Here is a 25,094-nt window from a genome sequence, read left to right as displayed (position 1 = left end):
ATAATGAAAAAGAGCGTGATATATTCATAAAAATAACTCTACTTACATTTGGAGGATAGACATAAGATACAATAAAACATTTGCAATGCTATGGCTCTTTACACTACTTTTACTTAAATTGTGTGTTCACAAACCTATTGTCACTCAGATTGATGACCTTTAATTTCTGCATATCACCCATCTCTTCAGGGAGAAATTCAAGCTTATTAGAATGCAGAAACAACACTGTTACATACTTCCAATTTCCTATCTGGAAAAAAAAAAGAATTAATTCACTTTCACAGCTCTAATATATGAGTTATTATTTTAAAACAACTAGACTGCAGCTATTTTTCCTTGTTAAGTATAATTAGGATTATTCTTATATATTCCTGTTAGTTCCATACAATAGCAACTGAATTATAATTCTTGCTTCAAAAATTTTTCAGATTTAATTTCATTATTTGAAAACTTGTATATTCATAATGTCCTCCTTCACACACACACACGCAAAACCTACTCAAGAATTCTCAACTTGCTAACCAAATAAAATTTGTACAGAAAAGGCAGTTTAATATCCATGAAAATATTTCAGTTTACAGTTTTGTAAGTACAAACATACCTCTGGTGGCAGCTGTGTTAAGAAGTTATGATCTGCAGCAAATGTCCTTATGTTAGAGAGTTGCCCAACAGATGAAGGCAAAGTTTCAATCTCATTGAAACTACAGTCCAGCTCTTCTACTGACACTAACCTGAAAAAAATATTACTCTGCTATACAGGTTAATTCACCCAACATTAATCGGGCACTAAGTTTAAATTACATTAATACCAGTAACAATTACAAATGAAATTCAAAATGAAACTCTGGCACCCAAATGAAATTCAAACCCAAGAAAGTCCTTTACTAGTTGCCTAAATTCTTATCTTTTCTTAATCTCCTTTACATTGTCCTCAGAAGAGAGCTTTCAGTGAAAACAGGAGGGTCAAGGTACTGAAAATTTTCAGAATGAGACAAATCATAGCCAAGCAGTTGCTGAGTGTAAGAATTTACAGTTGGAGACAGTGAACATACAACACATTAACAGTGAAAAAGTATTTTGTAAATTCTGACAACAAAATATAATGTACATTAATCATAATAGGAGAAAATGGATTGCAACAAATATCCTTCATCTGTATAGCACTTAATTCTGAACCAGTTATTTTTACCATCATTTGTGAATATCAACTTGGTAAAAAAAATCTTGCTGATTAAGAAGTAAAAATTCTCCTTAAAATATACAAAACAGATGATTGTGCATGTTCAGATTCACTTTTTACAAGCTTTTTGATACTGGTTCAATGACCTGCAATACTTAACACGGCTACTGCTATGATACTGACAGAAACACTTTGAGGCAGCTGCATGCCTTTGTCAATACATATTTCCTTTCACATTAAATTTTTCTTTTATAGACTGGTGGCTACATTAATGAGTGAGTAACATAGGTCTTGATATCAAATAAAATGTAAAGATCACACATGCCGAAAAACAGAAGATATGAAGTAATTGCTATCAGTTTTATTCAAACACAAATATGCAGAATAAATTAAATCAGGTAGAGAAGCGTACAAACATTCAATACAGAGACCATTTTTACAGACTAACTTGCAGAAAGGCAATGCAATGTTTTATTCCAGTGAAATACATACCCTCCTATGGAGTCTGGCAAATAAATTAACTGGTTTTCATCAATTTTAAGTGTTGTTACCTTCTTCAAGGAACCTGTAGAAAAATGAGTAATTGAGTCAAAAACACATTGGAGATTATTAAATCAAGTTTTGATCTTTAATTAGGGGAAAATCATCTGTATTCCCTGGCATTCCCATAGTGCTACACATCTACTAAAAGTGAGCAGGTGAGTTTACAGAACTCATTTATCAGTTTACCACAAGGCAGTCAGAGGAAATAAGTATCTTTTTTAAAAACAAACAAAAAACTCTGTTACAGTCAGCAATTACTCATCCATTTACAAACTACGGTATAAAATTAAAAATGCTCCAGAACAAATATGAATTTTTATTTAATTTTATTTTATTTAGCTTTATCCAAAACTGGAGCTTTAAATCAATCAAAACTTGGATCTAAAATACCATTTGTGTATTTTCAAGTATTCTGTGTTTAACTTATAACCTTTTTAGAGCTTGAATTAAATGAAAATACAAACCAATAGACTCTGGCAGTTGCTGAAGTGAATTACTGGATAACAATAGGTCTTGTAGGCTTTCACAACCTGAAATACCTTCTTCAACCACTTCAATGTTGTTTTTAGAAACATCCAAGTAGGTCAGTTGTTTCAAAGTGCCTATGAACTAAAAGAAAGAGAAAATGTATTCTAGGAGGTGCAAGTTCAACAACAAAAAAAGCCAGCAGTTTTGACAAACTGTTTCTGAAATATAATGCCACAGGAAAAAGTGAAAACCTAGTTACAATGCTGAAATACAACTTTACGTTGAATACCCAAAACTTATAACGAAATATTTTGGGCTGACACATACAGTTAACATGTTGCTAGAGACACAGGCACTACAGTTATTCTGAAGATCTCTCTGAAGTCAGTCTGCTGTAAATTCAAGTGTTTGATCAATTACCATGGATCAAGTGATAGAAGCCTTAGAACAGAAGAACAGAGGTGCACAGTATAATGTAAGGACATAATCAGACTCATCTAAAGTCTTTTAATGCTTATTTTTTGCATTTTGTGTTAAATTGCATTCTACTTAACCTCAAAAGCAACATGAGTGTACTACTAACCTGTGCTGAAGAACAAAACAAGTATAGCATGTATTACATTTTCATATGAACCAAGAATAAACTTGAAGATTTATACACACTTTATACACACTAGTCTTTAAGATCTTCAGAGGTGAGAAGCAATTGCTTCCAAACATACAGTTTTACTTTTATAATAAAGTAGAAAAGTTTAACATCCACTCAACTCTTCTCAAGGAACTCTTAGCTGAAGTGAGGAAAGGCAGTACAGAAGACTGTTAATCAAGCAAGAAAGCCTCACATCAGATGGTCACTAATGATTTTAACTCTGAAAACAGACCAGCTGCTTCCCAGATTTTAAATACTAGTTTACTAGAACATAAACACAGGTTCACAAGTACTGTAATAATAGGTCATCCTTGACCCCATGTAATTCCAAGAGATGTCAGAAACCTTCATGAAATCAGGAGAATGCTTTATTGGGAATTTGCTATTGTACACGCTGCATGAGGTCCTTAACACTCATTGCTTGTTTTACAGCCTTTACCTGTAAAAAGTCACAGAACATTTACCCTGTATATTCCTGCTTGCTCTCTAACACAAAGTAATTCCTTTTTGGAAAGACTGGGCAGCTCTAAATTTGATACAGGATTTGATCTAGGATTTTCACCCCTTTCCTTATTTGGAACATTATTTTTAGATAACAGAACTTTCAATGAAAGGAAAGCTCTGCTCCCAACTCTGAAGGTCAGTGACAATTTCTAAGTAGGCCAGTAAAGGCTTAAGCAGCACTTAAGATTTTTGGCTTTGAGTAACACTAAAATTATACATCAACTGTAATATACACATATGCTAGCTGACAAAGCAAATACCACTGTAAATTAAAACACTAAATATTTGATATAGTAAAAGGACTTACCCCTGGAATAAGTGTTAGTCTATTACCATCCATCCAAAATTCCTTTAATCCGCTCAATTGTTCAAGTACTTCAGGCTGAAAAGGGAAACATTTTTAAAAATTTCATATAGAAAGTATTGAAATTCAAAAACAACTTCAGTGATTCATATATGACAAATTTAAGTAATGTCTTATTATAGTTGTTATATTCACTTTTTTCATCATGTTATCAAAAAACAGATTAATTTACTTTTTGAAATGCATATATATACTAGATATAAAAAATGTGGTAAGAACTTGATCACAGAACTAAATCTTTACAAAAAGTACTATTTTTACAGGAACTATTATTTTTCAACTGGAACACACAATTGATAAATCTTGTGTATAGTTCTTTCTCCTGGAAAAGGTCTAAAAAACCTTAAATTCCGTCAACTGAGAAGAGCTGGTTTTTCAAATAGTATGAAGTTGACAAGATATTGACTGAGAAAACTAGGAAACAAATTTTAGTTTTCTGGTAGAAAACAAAGCAAAATATAGGCAAAACATTTCATACAATGAAGCACAAGATAAACTCTCATTACAACTTATTATATCTGAGAAAGACCACTTCTTAGGAAAGCATTTGCAGCAAGGATGAGTGGATTTTTACCATTTAAACTTCCTCCTGAGAAAGAAACATAAAACATGTGCTACTGTACCATAACAGCTACAATCAAGTCTGGTTAAATTCAGAACTTAATTTCTTTATGTTGTAAATAGATAATACTGCTCTACAAATTCCTGCAGTCCTGGCTCTAATAATTAATTTTCCAAGAGATGACTTTTTTTTTTTTAATGAGTGAAGACTACATTTTAGACAGATCTTGACCCCCCCCAAAAAGCAGTTCCAACCATTTTTGTACTTTTACAAATGGATTTATGGAAATTATTAATGGAAATGCAGTTAAGTTCTCAGTAGTTGACTTTTCCAGATAAAAGGCTTGGAGAGATGAAGCGATCAGCCAAAAATATATCCAAATAGGTATTTTCAGAGCCTATAATTACTTCCCAGCTCTTATGGCATAACATGGGCCCAAGCATATTAATTTAAGGCTCCCACAGGCGTATCTACATTGTAATGAGCATATGGCATGTACATTTCCTTAAATACACTTCCATATCTAACAAACCACATAGCTAGGTGAGTGTTTGGCCCTTCGTGATCTGTGGCTAATGAAGTACCTGTTGGTAGCACACAGAGGCTTGACTTTATCATATGGTAGGCCAGGATGTTCCACTATACTTCTAACTATTTCAATTCCCTTATACAGAAAAGTACTCGTAGAAGCAGATGGACATTAAATGATTTACAGGTTGCCCAGTGAAGCTGTGGATGCCCCATCCCTGGAGGTGCTCAAGGCCAGGCTGGATGGGGCCTTGAGCAACCTGGTCTGGTGGGAGGTGTCTCTGCCTATGACAGGGGGTTGGAACCGGGTGATCTTTAAGGTCCCTTCCAACACAAACTATTCTGCGATTCTGTGCTTCTATATAGATGTATGTCTGTGACATCAAGAACAAGAAGCACACTGAGCACAACAAAGGAAAAACCTGAACACCTCGATTGTGTTTTGCTGTTTTTTGAACGATATACAAACTTACAACTAAATTAATATAATTTCCCTTGCATCTAAATAGGTTATGCTCGCTAATAAAAGCAAGTCATACACAGCTTACACAAAACTGCTACATTAAATACATGCTAAACAATAACAGTTAGAATTTACTATAAGCCAAATCACTGTGTTTATAATTCACATACATATTACCAATAAACTTTAACTGGCACATTAACCCCAATATACTACAGTGTTCTATTTCAAATTGAGGAAGAATATATAAGCAGAAGAAAATGCACAATTTTGAAAACAAGCTCCATAAAGTAGTATAAGGTATAAGCTTTGTTATCTAGGTAATACTCACCACTTCTGTGAATTCATTACTTCCTAAATCCAGTCTCTCCAGCTGAGTCAGTCTGGACATGGTTCTACAGAGGAAGGGGATTAATAAGAGTTAGATTTAAGAAAATAATGATATCCAGTCTTTCTGTATTCACACAAATATTTTAATCAGTATTGAATAGCGATGTTACACTGTAACTGGACTGATACCTAAATAAAGTTGAATTTTCATCCTGTTACTAGCCGTACATCAATGATCATACTGTGACTGTCACACAAAGAACAGTTTATCTGTAGATTAGTTTACAAAAAAGTTTACAAAAATTAAAGACCATTAGAGTTGTTGAGTTGTCTAAATGATAAAAAAACAACTCAGTGAAATCACTCTTCAACTGCCTCAGCTTTTCACCTACTGTCATAATCACCACAACGTGTTTTCTTCCTAAAACATGTTTTCCTCCTAAAGACAGACCACTTCCTAATGATTAACAAAAACAGACAAGATGACTGCTGCATCATAGTAACAACCAACACTTCCTCCCTTCCAGGCTGCTGACAAAGTTGCTTCAATATGATATGGTCTGGAATCCTAATTATTCCTTTAGTCCCAAAATGGTTCAGATTAAAATTGGATTTCATGACACATCGATACTCTTTAAGCCAACTTACAGCAAAGACTAAATCAATGGCTGACATTGGGTAAGATACCTTCTTTCAAGCTGTGTTTTGACAAAATTTTCTCTTTATGTTTACTGTAGGGACTCCACAGAGAATATCTGCTCAAAATTACTATACGAATAATTAATTCATGCATTATTTCCTTACAAGACAGTGAGTTGTGCTTTTTCTATTCCACTTTAACACATGAGATCGATCACTACACTCCTGAGCGAAAATTTTAGCAACTATCATGAAATTAAAATTTTCCATACACGTGCAATCTACTGGCAATTATTTTTATTTCAAGCTTATAAAAAGGTCTGAGGAAACAATACAAGTTGTCAACATGGTAGTTCCAGGGTTCCCAAACAACAGACTAGATCACCACCAGCAAGCAAGTCACTGCTAAGTGGTTTGCAATTCAGATAGCATCTGCCACTGCATGTGGTGACCTACACAATCAGAACTTTAGTCAACAGCAGTACTACCTAACACTTTTCAAAGGGACTGTGAGTTTCTCGTATGACATTATGTTTCGTATTTATTTGATAATAGCTTTCATTGGAACAGTTAGAATGTAAAAACTTCAAATATAAATGTGTACTTCCTATAAAATTCTGGAAAAGTTAAACATAAGAGCGCCCAAATTGAAAGTTTTTTGTATTACCAGAATATTAAAGTATTAAACACCAAAACATTCAAAGAACACTCTGGGTGAGCACAAGATACTCTATGCAGATGTTCAGTTTCAGTTGTTCTTCAAGTATCTTACATTACGTATTACAGTTGTTCTGAGCACACCTTTCAAAAACTAAATTCTGTTGAAAATTTCTTTACTTGTTGAAAGAAGCAGCCATTTTTACTTCATTGCTCAAGTAGTCACATACACATCCTTTAGAAGACAGCCTTTAATTCACACTACCACTTGCTCAATGAACTAAAGAAAAAAATAAATGAAAAGGCTACCTTCAGAAGAACCTGAGAAACATTCTTCCTCATTTCTCCAAGCTGGTATACAAGATTATCAGTGAACCAGCTGCTAAAATTCATTTTCCAAATTGTAACAAGTTTTTTAAGACCCTCTGAAAGGCTGTGTAAGCTGAATTTCTCAAAGCTTTGAGACTGAACTGACTTTAGCACCATAGCTTGCAAACTAATTTACACCAACATCTCCCTAAAGCACTGCTGAAGGCTCACTTAAATGATCTAGCAGATGATTCTGCATTATTCAAAACTTCATGGGAATCACCATACTCTTTTTTTCTGATGTATTCTGTTTACAAAGCTTCTAGGTATCTACTGTTTTCCAGCTGTTCACTACTATGTGGGCTACTAGTGATAACAGTCCAAAATTTCACTGAAAAACTAAATTTCAGCCTCAAAAAGCAAATTAAAGGAAATCATAGAATAGAATTTGTCAAACCAGTTTTAATAAAGATTATTTGGAAAAAGGTTTATTTTTTAACATTTTATTTGGCAATTCATTTCAACAGTTTTAAGACAGTGTCTTGATTTTTATTTCAACTGAATTTTCATCTGTATTGGGTTTATATGTCAAGATTTTGGTAGCGGGCTTGCTGCAGGGGTGGCATTTGTGAGCAGAGCGCAGCAGCTGCCCCATGTCCGATCAAAGCCAGCTCCAGCTGGCTCCAAAGGCACCTGCTGCTGGCCAGAGCCGAGCCAGGGAGAGACACTGGTTGGGCATCTGGGAGAGTAGATTGAAGAAAGGGGAAAAAAAACTGCTGTGCTACAGCAGCTGGGAGAGAGGAGTGAGAAAGTGTGAGCGAAGCAGCCCCGCAGATCCACAGGTCAGTGCGGCAGGAGGGCAGGAGGTGCTCCAGGCAGGCAGCAGCAGTTCCCCTGCGGCCTGTGCAGAGGCCCCTGGTGCAGCAGGCTGTCCCCCTGCAGCCCACGGGTCCCACACGGAGCAGATCTCCACGCTGCAGCCCGTGGAGGAGCCCCCGGTGGAGCAGGTGGATGTGGCCTGGAGGAGGCTGCGGCCCATGGAGAGCCCCCGCAGGAGCAGGCCCCGGGCCGGAGCTGCAGCCCGTGGAGAGGAGCCCACGCAGGAGCAGGGGGTCTGGGGGGAGCTGCCGCCCGTGGGGGACCCGTGCTGGAGCAGTTTGCTCCTGGGGGATGGACCCCGTGGTACGGAGCCGTGTGGGAGCAGGTCTTGAAGAGCTGCTGCCTGTGGGCAGCCCCCGCAGGCTCAGTTCGGGAAGGACGGCATCCCGTGGGAGGGACCCCACATGGAGCGGGGGCACAGAGTGACCAAGAAGGAGCAGCGGAGACAAAGCGTCAGGGACTGAGACCACAGCCCCAAATCCCTGTTCCCCTGCGCCGCTCGGGGGGGTGGAGGTGGAAGAGGGTGGATGAGAGAAAGTTGTCTTTTATTTGCTTTTAGTTCTTGCTGCTCTAGTCTCTTAGTAACAGGCAGTAAATTACATTAATCTTCCAAACTGAGTCTGTTCTTCCCATGACAATAATTGTTGAGTGATCTCCCTGTCCTTATCTCAACCCTCGAGCCTTTTCCACCGTATTTTCTCCTCCTGTTTGAGAAGGGCGAGTGAGAGAGCAGTTGGGGTGAAGTTTAGCTGCTCACATTGAAAACAAAGGAAAATACAGGCAACACTGACAAAAGGAAAAGAATTTGATCTGGTTTAAGTGAATTTAAACAAAGCTGGCTACAGTATCTTCCTGCAATTTAAGAAGAGTTCAACATGAACTCTTTTCCTTTTTAATGGTTTGGTAAAGAAACAAAAAAAAAATCCAAAACTAATAAACTCTAAGATGCGTGTGATTTTTTTTTCTTCCTCCTGTACACCATTTGACTTTGATGCCAAACTGTCTACACACCTAACATCACCAGATTCTGAGCCTCTAAGCAATAATGCTTTACCTTCACTTTTACATTTAAGAAAAAAATCTCTCACCAAGTGTCCCAGTCTTACCATTTAGAAATATAAGTCTTTCTCAAATATTTTACATAGCATTGGCAGTATAATAAAATAACTTTATTGATTTTGTGGGTTTGTTTTTTTCCAAAACATCCCTAATTTAGCAAATATATCCACTCAACTGTAAAACATACAAACGTGTTTGCAAGAGCAAGGTGTCAATTATTTTCCTCCCTTTCCCCATTGCTTTCCTAATTTATAACACTCACTGGTTTAAGGAAATATTATCATAAAATAGGTATTTGCTTTTCTATATTTTTCATGGAGTAACTATACTTTGAAACAAAATGCACACAAAGCTTCAGATACTCTGAGAATGTTAAAATAACAGAAAAATTTAATTCTAAAGGAAAAGAGGAATTCAGAATTGCAAACAAAAAAATTAGATCACTGAGTTACATTTAATTTTACCTCTATGAATGGGATTGCATAATGCTATGACAAACTAAAAAATCTAATTCCTAATTCATATTACTGAGTTTGCTGTCAAATCAGTTCAACACTAATGGAGCAGATAGTCTGAATTATGCCTCAGATTCTAATGCTGTAAATAGTCAATTTCACTAAGATAAACAAACCCACATATTTCACGTACCATACAAATCAAGAGGTTAGAGTGATAGCGAGGTTGGGCCCTGAATCATCATATTCACCCTATCAAAACCTGTGCTTCTAGAAAAGTTGCTCTTTTTATTCATAATTACACAACAGACAGAAGCTTAAAATTTTCCAGAAGAAAAAAAAACACTTTCCAATTTCATGTTTTAGTATTTGCATTAAGTCACTTTCTCAAAACTTTCAGCTACCTATCAGAAAAATGCATCTAAAATATTCTCAATACGTTTTTGCTTTCCTTTCAGCAGATATATTTTTATTGAGCTGGTTTGCCTTTTAATACTGCCAGTTTTGCAGTCTCTGGATGTGGATAAGCTCCAAGCAAAACGATGCATTTGGCACAAAGCAAGTCTGATTTAGTGTGTTGGCATTAGCTAGCTATTTTGATTAACACTCTTTTGAGTGTTTTATGCTTTAGTGTTAAAAATTATACGCATGTTAATTCAGCAAGAGGGCTAGCTGATTTGGTAGAAGTTTATCCTAATACATCTTTCATTACAAATACAGAAGAAAAATGAAAATATTAAAAAGGAGAATGTGACAGGGATCAGGAAAAAAAAGGAATTATCTAGCAAAAAAATGTTAGTATATACTGCTACATCTTATTATTTTTTTTAAAAAAGTGAAATTTACACACTGTTTAAAACTCTTAAGTATGTTCCTTTCAGAACATATACTCAGGTTTGGAAAACAATGTAAGTTGTAATTTCACATCACTTTCTGTTCTGACATAATAGTTCAACCAGGCCACAGATGAGTTTGTTGGTTAGGTCAACTGCTGCACAGTTGTACCACCCTAAAAGGCTGATTCACCTCTTGTAGACTATGGGCACCACAATAAATTTTTTCTCTGCAGTGTACATCACACAAACAATATATTTTTCTAGTTCCTCACCATAGCAAAATAAGTAATTATGTGTTGAAATTAAAGCAGTCTCCAAAGCTTTAATCTCCCTTAATTGAACCACAAGAGTACCAGAAGAGAATAATAAAGGTGACAGCTCAGCAGGTACTGTAGATCATTAAGGAGGTGCTGCATAGGACATCCTCATGACAGCTGCTGTTCAGTTTTCCAGCAAGGATGAAACCCTAAATACACTGAAGTCAACAAAAAGCTCCCAGCAGCTTCAACAGAAGTGGCATTTAGCCTAAATACATTATAACATTTATTTAAATGCCTCTTATCACTACAAAAAAACAAAAACCTCTCTAAACTACTCTTTTTAAAATATTGCATGTAATTCATGCTATTAGTGTTAATTATGGCAATTAAGGTCAGAGTAATTTTGTAAACAAAATCTGTATTAGCTATGTTTTTTAATTATAGTTACTGTTCCTCAGTCGGGAGTAACTTAATTTACATAGCTACTATCCCAAATTACATCCTTATTTTTTTTCTACTGAAAATTAGTGATATCAGAAAGAAGAAAAGAGCATTTATATCACATGAACGAGTAGAATGCTTCATGCTTTAAAATTATATTCACACTTTCTGATGCTATATATTTTATTCCAGATTTGAGTTTTGGCATTTATACACAGCAGACACCACAGTATGGTATCTCGACAGACAAAAAGGGAATTCCAAGAGAACATACCCCTTGTTCACATCTTAAGCATATACTTTAGTCACTAGGAAAACTGGCTGTGTACTTGAAAGGCTGGCAATTCACATTTCAGCCTACAGCATGCAAATTTCTACTAGCATATGAGCTGAACAGAATGAAAATATTCAATTGTTAGCACCTTCTCTTCTCAACCAAAACATCTGAAACAGTTGTACCATTTGAAACAAGTACCCTTTACCAGTTTCTGCTGCCAGAGGAGGACCTTTTTATTGCACACCTCAACCTGCTCAGGACTCCACAACTGGCTCTTCATAGCCCATCTTTGGAATCTGTTTCTCACTTTACTGACCTTTTATACTTCCACTAACCTACTTAGACCTGCTGGGTCCGAGTCAGAAAAGACAGAGCATTTGCTCACTGAAACGACAGGAACTGCAACACTGCCAGCATGGGCAGGTCTGACGAAATGAGAGTTTGCAAGGAGAAAGATGCTAGATTTTAACTGACAGGTACAGGTTAGAACAAGCGCTATAGTGATTTCCAGAACTATTTTACAATTAAAGAAAATATGGTTGAGATATATGCTTCCACTACATTAAACAAGCCAAATGCATTGTAGAACCTGTATAGCAGACTGTGCAATACAGTAACAGGTTGTTATGTTCTTCAGCAATGAAGTGCTTTAAATGAAAATGCCCACATTCTCCACTCCCGCTCTACTCTGCGCTGGTGCGGCCTCACCTCGAGTACTGTGTGCAGTTCTGGGCACCACAGTACAAAAAGGATGTGAAACTGCTGGAGAGTGTCCAGAGGAGGGCGACGAAGATGGTGAGGGGTCTAGAGAGGAAGACATATGAGGAGCGGCTGAGGGCACTGGGCCTGTTCAGCCTGGAGAAGAGGAGGCTGAGGGGGGACCTCATCGCAGTCTACAACTTCCTCGTGAGGGGGAGTGGAGAGGAAGCGCTGACCTATTCTCTGTTATCACCAGTGATAGGACCCGCGGGAACGGTGTTAAGCTGAGGCAGGGGAAGTTTAGGCTGGACATCACGAAGAGGTTCTTCACTGAGAGGGTGGTCGCACACTGGAACAGGCTCCCCGGGGAAGTAGTCACTGCACCAAGCCTGTCTGAATTTAAGAAGCAATTGGACTGTGCACTGAGTCACATGGTCTAAACTTTTGGGGCGACCTGTGCGGTGCCAGGAGTTGGACTTGATGATCCTTATGGGTCCCTTCCAACTCGGGATATTCTATGATTCTATGAAAAAAAACGTTCACATCATGTGAATCACGCTTCCTCAGTCATTCAGAATAAGCATCTTGAACCCATCACTTGATTTAGAGATAATGATCTTAACTACCAATGTCTTGTTTCAGGTGCTCAGCCATCTGAGATGTACCCAGTCAGGCATCTGTGCACTGACAGAATGTGTGCAAAAAACCTTCAGACACCTTAGAATGATCTTCCTGAATTGCTCACATCCTGACTTAAAAGATCCAGAGGTGGGTCAGAAATCCACAGAGCTGGACATGGACAGAAAACTTCAAGTACAGAAAGGGGTACCAAGAAAAATTCATGCAAACCTCTATAGGAAAACCAACCACTCTGCAAGGGTATCTGATTTCGGCAGTATGAGGAGAAATTCTCTTGAGAAGTTACTTCGGTTACTTAGCTACAAATTATAAGTTGTAATCTACTTTTCCATATGCATTACTCTATTAGTATAACTACAGAAAAAAACCTCCAAAGTACTTTATATAAAGATTCATACATACTTACTTTGGCAATATTTTTAACTGGTTTTCTCTAAGTTCCAATATCTGTAGTTTAGTTAATCTGTAACAGAAAGGCATAACAAATTATCACAATATACTGTATTTTATGACAAAAGCAATCTCCGAACTTATTTATATTGCTAAATTTACATTTCAAAAGAGATCTACAAGTCTGAAATATTTTCTTGTAAGAATGCAAATGTTTCATGCAGAAATCTGCTTGTCAAATTAATTTACTCATTAAGGTTTGGTTTTCAAGAAGCAGCAAACCTTCTTTTCTGCACCTGCTGGAACACAGTTGTTTTCCCTCAACTTACAGATTTTAAAGTATTTCATTGGATTCATTAGGAGTCTATGCCATCCTCGCATATAGAGGTACACACAAAATAAGAAAGGCAGATCAGTCTGCACAAGTTATGATGATGAATTTCTAATACAGGAAATTTATCAGAATATTTCATATGAAAGGACTCATTAGTGGAATACTCGTGGTTTTCCACATGGTAAAAACAGCCTTTACATTCATATTTGATTTCATTCCATATTCTTTTTAGTCAACTTCTTAATCTATTTTGATATTTCTATTAGAGGACACTTTTTTTTTTTTTGACCTTTCTCTGAGTAAATCCTTGGTGCAAGATAAATAACCTCTAAATTCCACACTCAACTGTTAGGCCCAGGTAAGTTCAAAGCAGTCTTGACATTCAAGCAATGTAGCGTCCCCAGCAGATTTTTTTTTGCATTAGTTCAGAAGTGACAAGATTCTTTATTAAGTGAAACGCAGAAACTGAATTTGGTTTAAATATAGACGGGGTTGTAAAGACAAGAATTCTACACGTGACCCATCAACAGGCCTCATACTACACAAAATAGGGCAGTAAGCTCCACGACTGAAAAAGGAGCTCAGTGAACAGACAGACCAGTCTTTCCTGAAGGTGCTGTGCTGAACTGAGTACGCTGTAAGGACGCAGACAAAAACCTTAATTCTTATTAAGCAGTGATAACTATATACGAAGTAAAAATAGAATGCCTGAAAACAATATTTGTTTTTCCTCAAAACAGTCTCTCATTTTTGGATGCATCTGAAAGCAGCGATCTGCCACACCTACGAATAATCTAAGAATATAACAGTCACCTTGAAATATAGCACAGCTCAGCCTACTAGCACAGCATCGCAAGCAATAGCAGCCAGCTGTTAGCTAGTGCTGGAGGGGAACCTCCTCCCCCACAGCTTCCCAGAGAAACAACAACCTTGTAAGGATGCTGAAAGAATACCTTACAGTAGGTAACGCACAAAAGAAATAAATCTCCTCCCCCCCAGATTCATTGCTGACTTTGAATGCTGTCCCCACCTGTGTTAATACTACTGTGGCTGCACAACAAACCTATACCAAAATGGCATTCAAATCCAGTTCAGACAGGCCTACGGGGAACTGTGCAGGCATTCAGATTTACAAAGCACAGGAGACATGATTTTGCCCTACTACTTTAAAAAAGAAAGTGTTTTCCATGTTCTAAAATAGGACAACAAAATAGACTGTTTTCAGAGGAGTATTCTGGAAAGTGTTATGTTTTTCATCTTAACATGAGGTAAAACAAAAAATGTGAAAATAGAACTACTAAAGAAACAAAGCAAGTAGAGGATGTTCCTTAAACTTGCTCAAAAGCTTCTCGAAGCCACTCAGCTCTTTGCTTTGCCTGACTTGAAGGACTTGAAATCCAGCTCATAGTAACATTGCTGCTGTTCATCTAGAACATAATTGGAAAAGACTTCTTAGCCTAAGAATCATCTAGGTTGGAAAAGACTTTCAAGATCAAAGACCAGCTATCAGCTGCACCTACCATGTCTCTTAGAGCCAGACCTCATAAATGCTCCAGGGATTGGGACTCCACCACTTCCTTGGGCAGCTTTCCTTTCTAATGCCTGGCAACCAATACTACAAAGAAATTCTTCCTGATATCCAACCTAAACATCCCTGGCACAACTTGAGACCATTTCCTTGAGTCATCACTTGTCACCTGGGAAAAGAGACCAGAAGACTGACACCCTCCTCACTGCAACATCCTTTCAAGGTAGTTGTGGAAAGCAATGAGGTCTGCCCTCAGCTTTCTGTTCTCCAGACTATGTAACTCCAGTTCCCTCAGTAGCTCCTTTCAACTCCTGTTTTCTAGCCCTTTCACCAGCTTCACCACTGGTGAAACCCTCAGATTTGAATGGTCATTTTGAGTTTGGATTTCTGAACCCAAGAAAAAAACACGTTACACACTTCAAGCGATTAATAGCCTTTCCTAGAAGATACTTCTGTGGCATCTTGTGGCTTGCATAGCACCTAAATTTTGCTCAAAGGGTTCATTGGACATACAGGAAGCATTTTCCCATAATCATTTACCATTTTAATCTGCTTCAGCTTTCTCAATTCCTTGCTTTTGTGCAACCAGGTAAGAGTCTTAGCTAGCAGCTGCTCAGTTTTATTATCAAAGTAATTCTTTTTTTCATACTGAGAAGATACCACACTTGTCCTATGTGTCAATACATGCCCAGGAACTGGGAGCCTTTCCTCACAGCAAAACATTGCAAAACTCAAACCAAGTTCTACAGACTTATTCCTGCATTTTAATCACATTGTCTTATAACTTCTGTTTCCCAAAGCTTTAAATGTTTGTTACCCACTGTAAAGCTCCTCCCTCCCCAGTTCATTGCAGACTTGGACAGATGCAACAGCATGAGGTCTATTACATCTTGACTACTAAAGATTCTCCAAGTATGACAAAGAGAATGAACAATCTTCTTTAGAAAGGAGAAATAATAATCCTTTCTCTTTGGAGATTGCAGATGTTGCTCTTTATAGTTCTAAGGATAAAGTTATCACTTCAACAGCACAACTGTAGCTCTAGGCCTGCTTTGGTATTAGATCATGCCCATTACCAGCACTGATTAGGGCCAGCCCCTGAAAAGGCAAACACTTCAAGAATACAGGAGAACAAGGACAATCCACCCAATGAGACAACAATTCTTCACTCACTAGTAAGAAATCATTTCCCACTACCATCTTTCTGATGCATCCCATGACTTTCAAGTATCTGTGCTCAGATTCTTACTGATTCACAACAAGTCTGTTTCTAAACACTGAACTAAAAATAAAGTAGCACGATCAACTCCAAAACACTTTATTTTGGGAAGGCTTCCGCAATCAAACATTGCCTTAGGCTCCAGTTGGTGTTTTGCTTTGAAGACAGGGAAAACAACTAGTCAGGTTTTAGCTTTTCTTCACAACACATGTATGCAGTCAAACTTCTCAGTTGAAAGCAGTGGAAGCATTCATATGCTAAGCTATACATATGTACACCCACACTTCGTTGACTTTAGCCAGAACCCACTGTATTACAGTTTTCATAAGCCTATTCAATGAAATTAAAAGCGTGTCGTCAGTGATAGAAAGATTCACAGGTTTGTAACCCTGTTTCATGTTCTGTTCTCTCTTCTGCTAACCCTAAGAGCCAAAATGTCTTATTTCTTATGTGTAGAGCAGAGGCTACTGGACAAATATTTTCAGCTTCTCCTGGCTGGGAGATACAGGCTGCGTCTAAACTAGTAATTTTCTTGCAGTAATTAGTAGAAATATTGGCCTGAAGCAGTTGCCATCTCTTCCATTCTGACTGGGAGGGTTAATTCAAGTTTAATGTAATCATACACATCAAATACTTAGCCTAGCTGCTCTTTAAATTGCTGCCGTACACACCCATGCTAAGCATTTGAATTCCTGCAATGGAATTGGAAAAAATGGAGCTTTAATTTGGAGAAGAAATACAGACAGATTAGTTCACCTATATTAAAAGAAAAATAAGTCACAATGGCAGAATATATATTTCCTGTGCCATTCTATCACTAAGATTTGTTGTATTCATAAGAAAGTATTTCATCTCTCGACTGTAAAAACCCGTAACCATTAAATACTTACACAGCACCTAAACACAAAGGTATAGGGGAGTATTATTCAAGTATACCTGAAGTAATGGTCTCAACAAAATTATTGCTGCAATATTTCTATGGAAACAACTTCAGCTACATTATAAAAGTAGTTTATCTTGAGAAAACCTCTATGTGAATACCTTACACGTGGTAAGATGTTCTTCCTAAATCTGATTTAACTACATAATCTGTAAAAATGTAAAATCACTCTTCAACAGCAGTCATTCCTTGGACAGACAGTATAATGTTTGTACATTTCATAGAGAGAAGATCCTGATTTTTAACCTCCTTCACTCTTTATGAATCTTAACTAAAACAGAAAGACAAGAGGACTGAAATACATGCATCCTATAATGGGTTGCATTTTACTTAAGTTTGCAAACTTGCTTAGGTGTAACTATATCAAGTCCCAGTTTGATCATCATCATACATTTATGTAAAACGCTAGCCTGAAGTAGAAACTTCTCAAAGCATCTACTGCTGCAGGTTCCTGAGAAACAAGAGCAGAAGTAATTTCATAGCAAAATCACAATAAAAAGTCTCTGGAAACAATACCCCACTACAGACAACATTATCAGTGCTTTTAAAACAATGCTTAAGATATAACACCTTGCTTATCTTAAAACACCCAACAATAAATAACACCTCTCTTTTAAACCTGTTCAAACATTACCATACAATGAGCTTCGAGTTTAGAATACTCCGCTTATATATTTCTATATCTGAATGTGAATATATATGGTGTATTTAGATACAACATGTATAGTTTTCTTCAGTATACATAAGCAGTTTTCAGACTTCAGCACATTGGCATGAAGGCTAACTCTGGGACCAAGATCAATATTCATGTATTCAAATTACAATTTGGGAATGGAGGAAAAAACACAATCACCCCAGAATTCCAGAGGAACTAGCACACTTGATCACAAGTCTGGTGATTTTTAATAAGTCTAACAGGCTAGACAACTGCAACACCACCGAAGGACAGCGAGTATCTAGTACTCATAAAGGAGGAGAAAAAAGACTGGATAACCTTGACCTCAATAATATGCAAAGTTTGAGCACAAATTTTGAAGCAGAGAATGAAATGGAGATAAATGCAATAAAAAGATGCATGAATATACCAGAAGTAATTTGCATTACAGTTTTCTTTCCTAACCATCAGGCTGAAGATTTCTGAGAGATATTCAAAGATCCATTTTGAGACTATCCTGTTCAATGTTTTCTAACAGAAAAAGACAGGAAAAGTTTGATTAGGCTAAACAGACAGTCACAGTACAATATAGTATTAGAACACTTTAGAGGGAAAAAAACTGTACAACATTAAGGACAGAAAGAATGGAAGAGGGACAGGATGCCACAGTAGCAAATCATGTACTTATTATTTCCTTGTCGAGTCATCAGTCATTTTTAACTGAGCTGTCCAATGCATCAGTTGATCATGTGGGAAAAAACATTCAGCAGCTGCAAAAAGGGCTAGTGGAACACTAGAGTGTAACCACTGACATTTCAAAGAGAAACAAGAAGATAATCATGACATTGTACATGCCATGAAGAGAACTCAATTTGGATCCTAAATATAGCTACAGATGCTGTCATCCTCCATCATTAAAAAAAATAGAAATTCAAACTGAAACTAGTTCCAAGATCTATTAATAAAGGCACAAAGAAAAACCTGTCATATCAGAGGGAAAATGGATTTTGTTTAGTCTATCAGATTGAGAGAGGGATATGGGAACACCACAAAAAAAAAAAACAGGTGAGAGAATGGGGGAAAAAAACACTCCTGAGAGATGACAGCAATTAAACTGTAGAACAGATGAGTATGAGCAGTCAGAGAGAAACTGATGTGGGAAACCACACTTTAAAACTAAGCTGGTGGAACAGAGACCCTGGCACATGAACAGAAAAATCTAACGAGAGTTACTATTCTTAAAAGGTATTATTGCCTGTAGTTACCAGAAAGAGCAGGAAACAAAACTCAATTACTATGCTTTATGCCTTCATGTGTTCTTATGTAGTGAAGAGTAGAAGCTTTAAGAACACATACACAACAACTGAGGCACAGAATTGGAAGAAGGTGAAGGCTTGTCCTGGATGTAAATAACTGACAACACTCAGCAAGTGTTAAAATAATGTTCAGTTCGCCTCAGCAAGCATTAAAGCACTATTTCCCTTCCATATGCACAACAACAAAAAATGAACAGTGATATGAACAGTTACTGCATACTCACAAACATCTGAATTCTAGCTATTTTTACTCTACATTTTCAGACTATATATTTTTTTCAGAATTTTATTTTTTTAATTTTACTGTACTTTACAGGCACAATGAAATTTACAGTTCTTTTATTAAAGAGAGAAGAAACATTTTACATAGAATGTGGTACAGCTGTACAACTATACAACACATGCCTTTAACACTGATGACATTAGAAACAGAGGCCTGTGAAATTAGTTTCTACTTGATGTCCTGAAAATGTATAGAAATAGGCATTATATAGAGAAATAGAGCTGTTAAAACTTAGCACCCTCTGATTTTTTATTTTGATCAGTTCAGACATAACATGATACAAACACTCTCATTGTATGGGCCACGCAGTTTCAGTTCATATGTACTTAGTCCATCATCTCCTATTTTTCAGGAGATGCAGTACACCACAGAGAAATGTGAAATTCTGAAGATCACCTGACCTTCACAGAAACACCAAGAGCTCTATTGGATAGACAGATTTATTCCTGCAGGAAGCACTACAATGGGAGAAAATCCCTCTGCATACAAATGATCTACATGATACAGCGTGGAAGAGGAAACAGAAAGACTTGTCTGAGTTTGAGTCCCAGTTCTATAGAACGTAGCTTATATTAAAAAGACTACCTTAAGGAGAAATAGATGGTGGAAGAAAAAGACAAAAAAATCACAAAGCTTTTAAAAGAAAAAATAAAAATGCCATCAGGACACAGAACAGAAATCCCCCAACTGAAAGAAAATTTCTGTGTGCTAGGTCAGTAAGACAGCAATCCTCTTCCTTCAAGCTCATGTAGTTCTGAGCAGAAATCTAATACATACTTATTTTGTCCCAATGTTGGGATTGTCAGCAAAAGCTTTGTTAAATTTACAGAACTTTAAAAACCAACCAAACAAAAAACTCTTCCACAAAACCTCAACTCTCTTTTACATGATGATCGATCAGTTAAAACAGAAAAGTTCTTTTGAAAGAAATTTTGGGGTTTTATTTTATCTCTAATTTGTTCTAGAGTTCTGTTTTCAAATATCCAACAGTTAACATTTTATCAGATTCATTATTTTCTAATTTATTTCATCTAAAAATTACTTTCCTATAGAATATTTATTCTGTGCAATACAGAATAAATGTACTAGGCAAGCAAACTTACATGAAGTATTTTGAATGACTTCACCATTTGCCTAACAATTAAGCAAGTTACAGCACACTAAGCATTACAGAAGAGGAAGTGACAGTGATGAAGTAAAATGATAGTGAATGAAGTTTTTTGAGATATTTAAGATTAACTTCAAAAACCAACTATGTCAACCTGAAGTGTTCAATTTTATCTGTACTGCCTGGTTGTTTCTGTTTGTTTTTTTGTTTTGTTGGTTTTTTTTGTTTTGTTTTTAACTAAGAAAACATTGCCATTTGGTTAAACTATAAAAAAGAAGAAAAACGTACAATCAATCTTTAAAATGCCAACAAAAAGACAACGCATCTTCCAGAAATTCCTTCTTTAACCTTAATGAAGGCTTTTGAAATGAACACTTTGTTAACTAGAAACTAGCATGATAATTAATATTCCTGCATCATAAACAGCTTTTCTGTTAGCAGAGAGTGTAATGTATCTGGTGCTTTTAGTCATTCATCAGGCAATGACATATAACCGGACAGAGAAGAATAGGCCACTAACTCGTCACAGATGACTAAAACACTAATGGTCATTAAAGGACTGCACCTGTGCTCATCTTTCACTGCACATCTCCTGATCTGCCAAACTTCTGCAGCACTCTATTTGGAGGCTTTTGTGATCTTTTGCAACCTGTGCTGACCTGAACTAGAACTACATAGTCTAAGGCAAATACATTCACGCAGCAATATGCCTTGTTAACTAATAGCCATATTTCCTGAAAGAGAGGTTTGCTGGACATGAGATAGGGCAGCAAAGTGACAAAGACAGCATAAGATAAGTTAACGTAAAAAGTGAAGAGTAGAGGAAAAGCAGAAATTGCTGATCGGCATGGTAAGGACAACAGGACAGACAATTCTCATCTAGGAGTTTTCCTTCTAGCAATAATACCCTTTCACTTTTGTTCCCAAGACTCACTCCATTTTGAAGTGGTAGGGGTTTGGTATGTGTCTCACATTTAAGCTATTATATGGAACAATTTTGCTTAGTCAGTATACCTGAATAAACCATAAATGTTGATGACACTCAAAAATTATATGCATGAAGAAATCTGTGCAACCAAGAGAGGACATGTAGAATTACAAATTCCATTAATTCCTTAACCTGTAATTATCAGACTTATGTTGTAAAAGAAGCAACTGCATAAACATGTTTATTTCTTTGCTTATCATAAGCATTATTTGTCCTGCCTAAACCCCAAATAAAGCAATGGTGATAAAGACTTTTTTTTCTTTAAATAATATGGTATAAATGAATAGGTAATGCACACTTCCTCCCCTCCTCCAGTTCACACTTTGCTTCAGTAGAAGCAGAAACTTCTCTGCATAAATTTAAAATTAAATGTAGATACTAAGTTTCAAATTCAACTTACCTGCCAAAATTGGCTGGCAAAAACTCAAGAAAAGCATCATTCAGGTACAGCTGTGTTAGGTTTAACAGTTGGGAAAATCCATCTGGAAGCCTACAAAGAAATAAAATACCATAGTGCCTTCAACTATACTCAGGGCATTAAGTTATACTTTCTTAAACAACAGTATAGTACTGAAATCCTACATACCAACAGCATTAATAGGTGGTAAAAGAACTTCTACAAGACTGCACTAGATACCTGTACAACCCAAGGTTCGTTTCAAAATTATTTTTAAGTATTGAGGACAATATTTATAGGCAGTAAAAACTACAAACAGCAAACATAGTCTTGCTAAGTATTTGTGATCTCCTGACAGCTACTGTGGAAGAAGCATTCATTAGAGGCGATAAGATAAATTAAAACCCATGCAACACCTTTTTTCCTCCACAGCAGACTTACCTTACATGAAGTTTTTTATCTCTGGCAGTGCTACTTTGTCAAGTTAATTTTGTTACTATAGAAGGTGACAAGTAAATCAATTCACACGGGTTGTTTGAAAACACATGGTAGTAGATTTGGAGTAAAATTAATTAGTTATTAAGAAACAAAACTCTTAACACATTTCTCTACCTTCACAGAGAACTAATGGACCAAAAAAAAGCTAACAAAGCCACATGGAATAATGCAGGATACCTCACATAGCCTATTAACTTGGGCAAAATACGTGACTAACACAGCAATACTCTATCTCAACACAATGAGGCTACAGAAAATACCTCAGGTACCCTCTGTTCCTTGCATCCAGTTACAAGGGTTGGTTCACAAAAATTTGAATGGAGCATGTTTGAGAGTCAGCATTTTTTGCATAAAATCATAAATATCATAAAAGTTACAAACTTACTTTGAAATTGGATTTACACTCGCTTCAACAACAGTCAAGACTTTGCAGTTTTTTATATTTTCTGGAAACTCCTGTATGCCTGCAAAATACAGTGAGAGGGAGGAGAAATGTTAAACTATTAGACTCCAATACAGACATAAAAATGATTAACATAAAACTGCTACACGTAAAAACCTTAATCCGTTTAGAAACCAGTGGACTGATTCTCAAGTGTTTTGTTTTAGATGAGGTTTTTACAAAAGATATACTCTTCTGCAAAATCAATTCCATTACTATTCTATTGCTAGAGCGTTTCATACAGCAACTTCGCAGGCAGTTCAAGAAACAACATGAAAGTCCACTAACAATTCTAACTGATCATTACCAAATATTAGAGAAATTGTAATGTGCCTGAGATCAGGCCCCCAGTCACAAATTTATTTATTTACTTACTGAGGCACTCATAAACATGGTAGAACAAAGTTTCCAACAGAATTTGCTGGTTAAATGCATGGCTTGTACATACAGCTTAAGTGACAAGGCTTAAAACATTAAAGTACAGTATTCGTGGTTCAAAACAGATCTCCCAGGATAGCTTCAAAATATTTGCAAAGAAGGAAAAAATGCTGCAGATATATTTATATGAAAATTAAGATAATAAGGAATCTCCTTTTTTCCAAGATTACCTCCAGAAATGCCAGAGAACGAAATTGCGACCAAAATATCTGCCAAAATTTGTATTTGTCAGAAGCTGACAAAACGCTTCTTGAAAACAGAAAATATGCATACAACATGTCAGTAAGAAATCAGTACTGAATGATTCTGCTACCCAAGCCTTTCACCTCAATCATCACTATACCATAAAAAAAAAAAAAATCTACTATAGTATCACAACTGCATTTACTTTCACAATGTATCCCTAACAAAAGAGCTGTACAAGTACCGGTCTTATTTTAAAGAAACTTTGTTATTTTAAGTTTAGCTGAAAAAAAATTAATATAAATAATTTTAAAGAAACATTAAACTTTTAAATAAACTCATGCAAAATAAACATTCATATTGCAATTTTCCAACTTGGATTAAGAATACACTTTTTTCAAGAAAAATCCATAAGCTACTAGAATAAAGTCAGCATCAATCACCTGTTATTTCAGATAGTACATATTAGCTATTTGTCCTTTAAATGTTTGTAATTGCGTGTGCTTCTAGAACGCTTCATCATGTGCTTGGAGAGGGCAGTGAATCTAAAGAACAAGACCACTAAAAGGGAACTGTACTCTGGTTGCTCTCTATGCTACTATGCCTCCTTTTCCATAAATTAAATTTAAGCAGAAAGTCTAGTGCTGCTGAAGCAGATTTTTAGGTCTTTCTTGACAGGAACCTGTTTTTCATACCAGTGGCTTAAATTTACTTTTGACTTATACCAGGTGTTGTACTCTGATATTGAGTGGGGGAAGGCAAGAAAAAGCACACCAAACCACACATTTAATCCAGGTGTTTAAAAACTTCTTTCAGTATCACAGACCCTTCTGAGAAATAGGTTATTCAGCTCAATGTTAAAAAACAGAAGTGGAGGTGGCCAGGAGGAATTGAACCATAAACTGAAATATATAGCAAGATTTCTGACGCTTCTGGTTTACTACTCTGTGTGCACACATATGTATACATGTACACTTGAAAACAAATACATAGCTTTAGCCATGTAAATTCTGGTGGAGCTGAGAACGGGGTCAACACAGCAGAAGACAGTGGCTACTGACTGAATTCACTTATCACTCTTCAAAACCAAAACTAAATACTTGTAATGTAATGAAGCTCCATTTCTGGAACACAATGATGTTTTCAGGACCAAAGGTAGTTTTACAGAAAGATTAGAAAAGAACCATGGAATGACCAGGGATGTATTTTATCTATAGGTGTCATATAATCTTTGTATTGTAAGAATAACTTTTCCAAGGAATTTAAGAACTTATGATCTTAATTCTTGTTGTATCAAGAAGCCTTTCTGACCAAACAAGTACATCCAAACATACAGATGTAAAGCATCTAACCTGACACACAATCCTGAACCATTGCAGATGCACAAAAATCTAGCACAAGGCCTGTCTAGATAAAGTTAAGGAGTATTTATATAAAGTGGTCTTCTATCATCCAAAAGGCACGTCAAGACCATTTTTTTGCTGATGATACAACATTGTCTTTTTAAAATGAATCATGTCTACAATAATCAACAGTGATCAACGCCGTGTTTCAGACCACTCTATGCCATTAGTTTTGTTGTTTGAATCACAGAGATTTTCTAAGCTCAGTTATTCTGAAAGTTGGGCACACTA

The 25,094-nt window shown here is 36.4% G+C and overlaps 1 protein-coding gene across 12 annotated transcripts in view; it reads right to left on the bottom strand.

Moving 5' to 3' along the window:
* The window catches only part of ERBIN (erbb2 interacting protein), a 121,378-nt gene that overhangs the window by 29,106 nt on the left and 67,178 nt on the right, over positions 1 to 25,094 (bottom strand). For all 12 annotated transcript variants that reach the window (XM_080573088.1, XM_080573087.1, XM_080573082.1 and 9 more), the window contains 9 exons: positions 22,783 to 22,861; positions 21,903 to 21,992; positions 13,148 to 13,204; positions 5,593 to 5,656; positions 3,652 to 3,726; positions 2,188 to 2,332; positions 1,673 to 1,745; positions 602 to 731; positions 135 to 250 (listed from right to left, as the gene is read on the bottom strand). In XM_080573088.1, coding sequence (XP_080429214.1) covers positions 135 to 250; positions 602 to 731; positions 1,673 to 1,745; positions 2,188 to 2,332; positions 3,652 to 3,726; positions 5,593 to 5,656; positions 13,148 to 13,204; positions 21,903 to 21,992; positions 22,783 to 22,861 — 829 coding nt within the window. The remainder of the gene's footprint in view (positions 1 to 134; positions 251 to 601; positions 732 to 1,672; positions 1,746 to 2,187; positions 2,333 to 3,651; positions 3,727 to 5,592; positions 5,657 to 13,147; positions 13,205 to 21,902; positions 21,993 to 22,782; positions 22,862 to 25,094) is intronic.

The sequence above is a fragment of the Anser brachyrhynchus genome, assembly GCF_964034855.1.
Source record: "Anser brachyrhynchus genome assembly, chromosome: Z".
NCBI classification, from domain to species: Eukaryota; Metazoa; Chordata; class Aves; order Anseriformes; family Anatidae; genus Anser; species Anser brachyrhynchus.
Note: the sequence above shows the minus strand (reverse complement) of the source record. Positions and strands in the feature narration are given on the sequence as shown.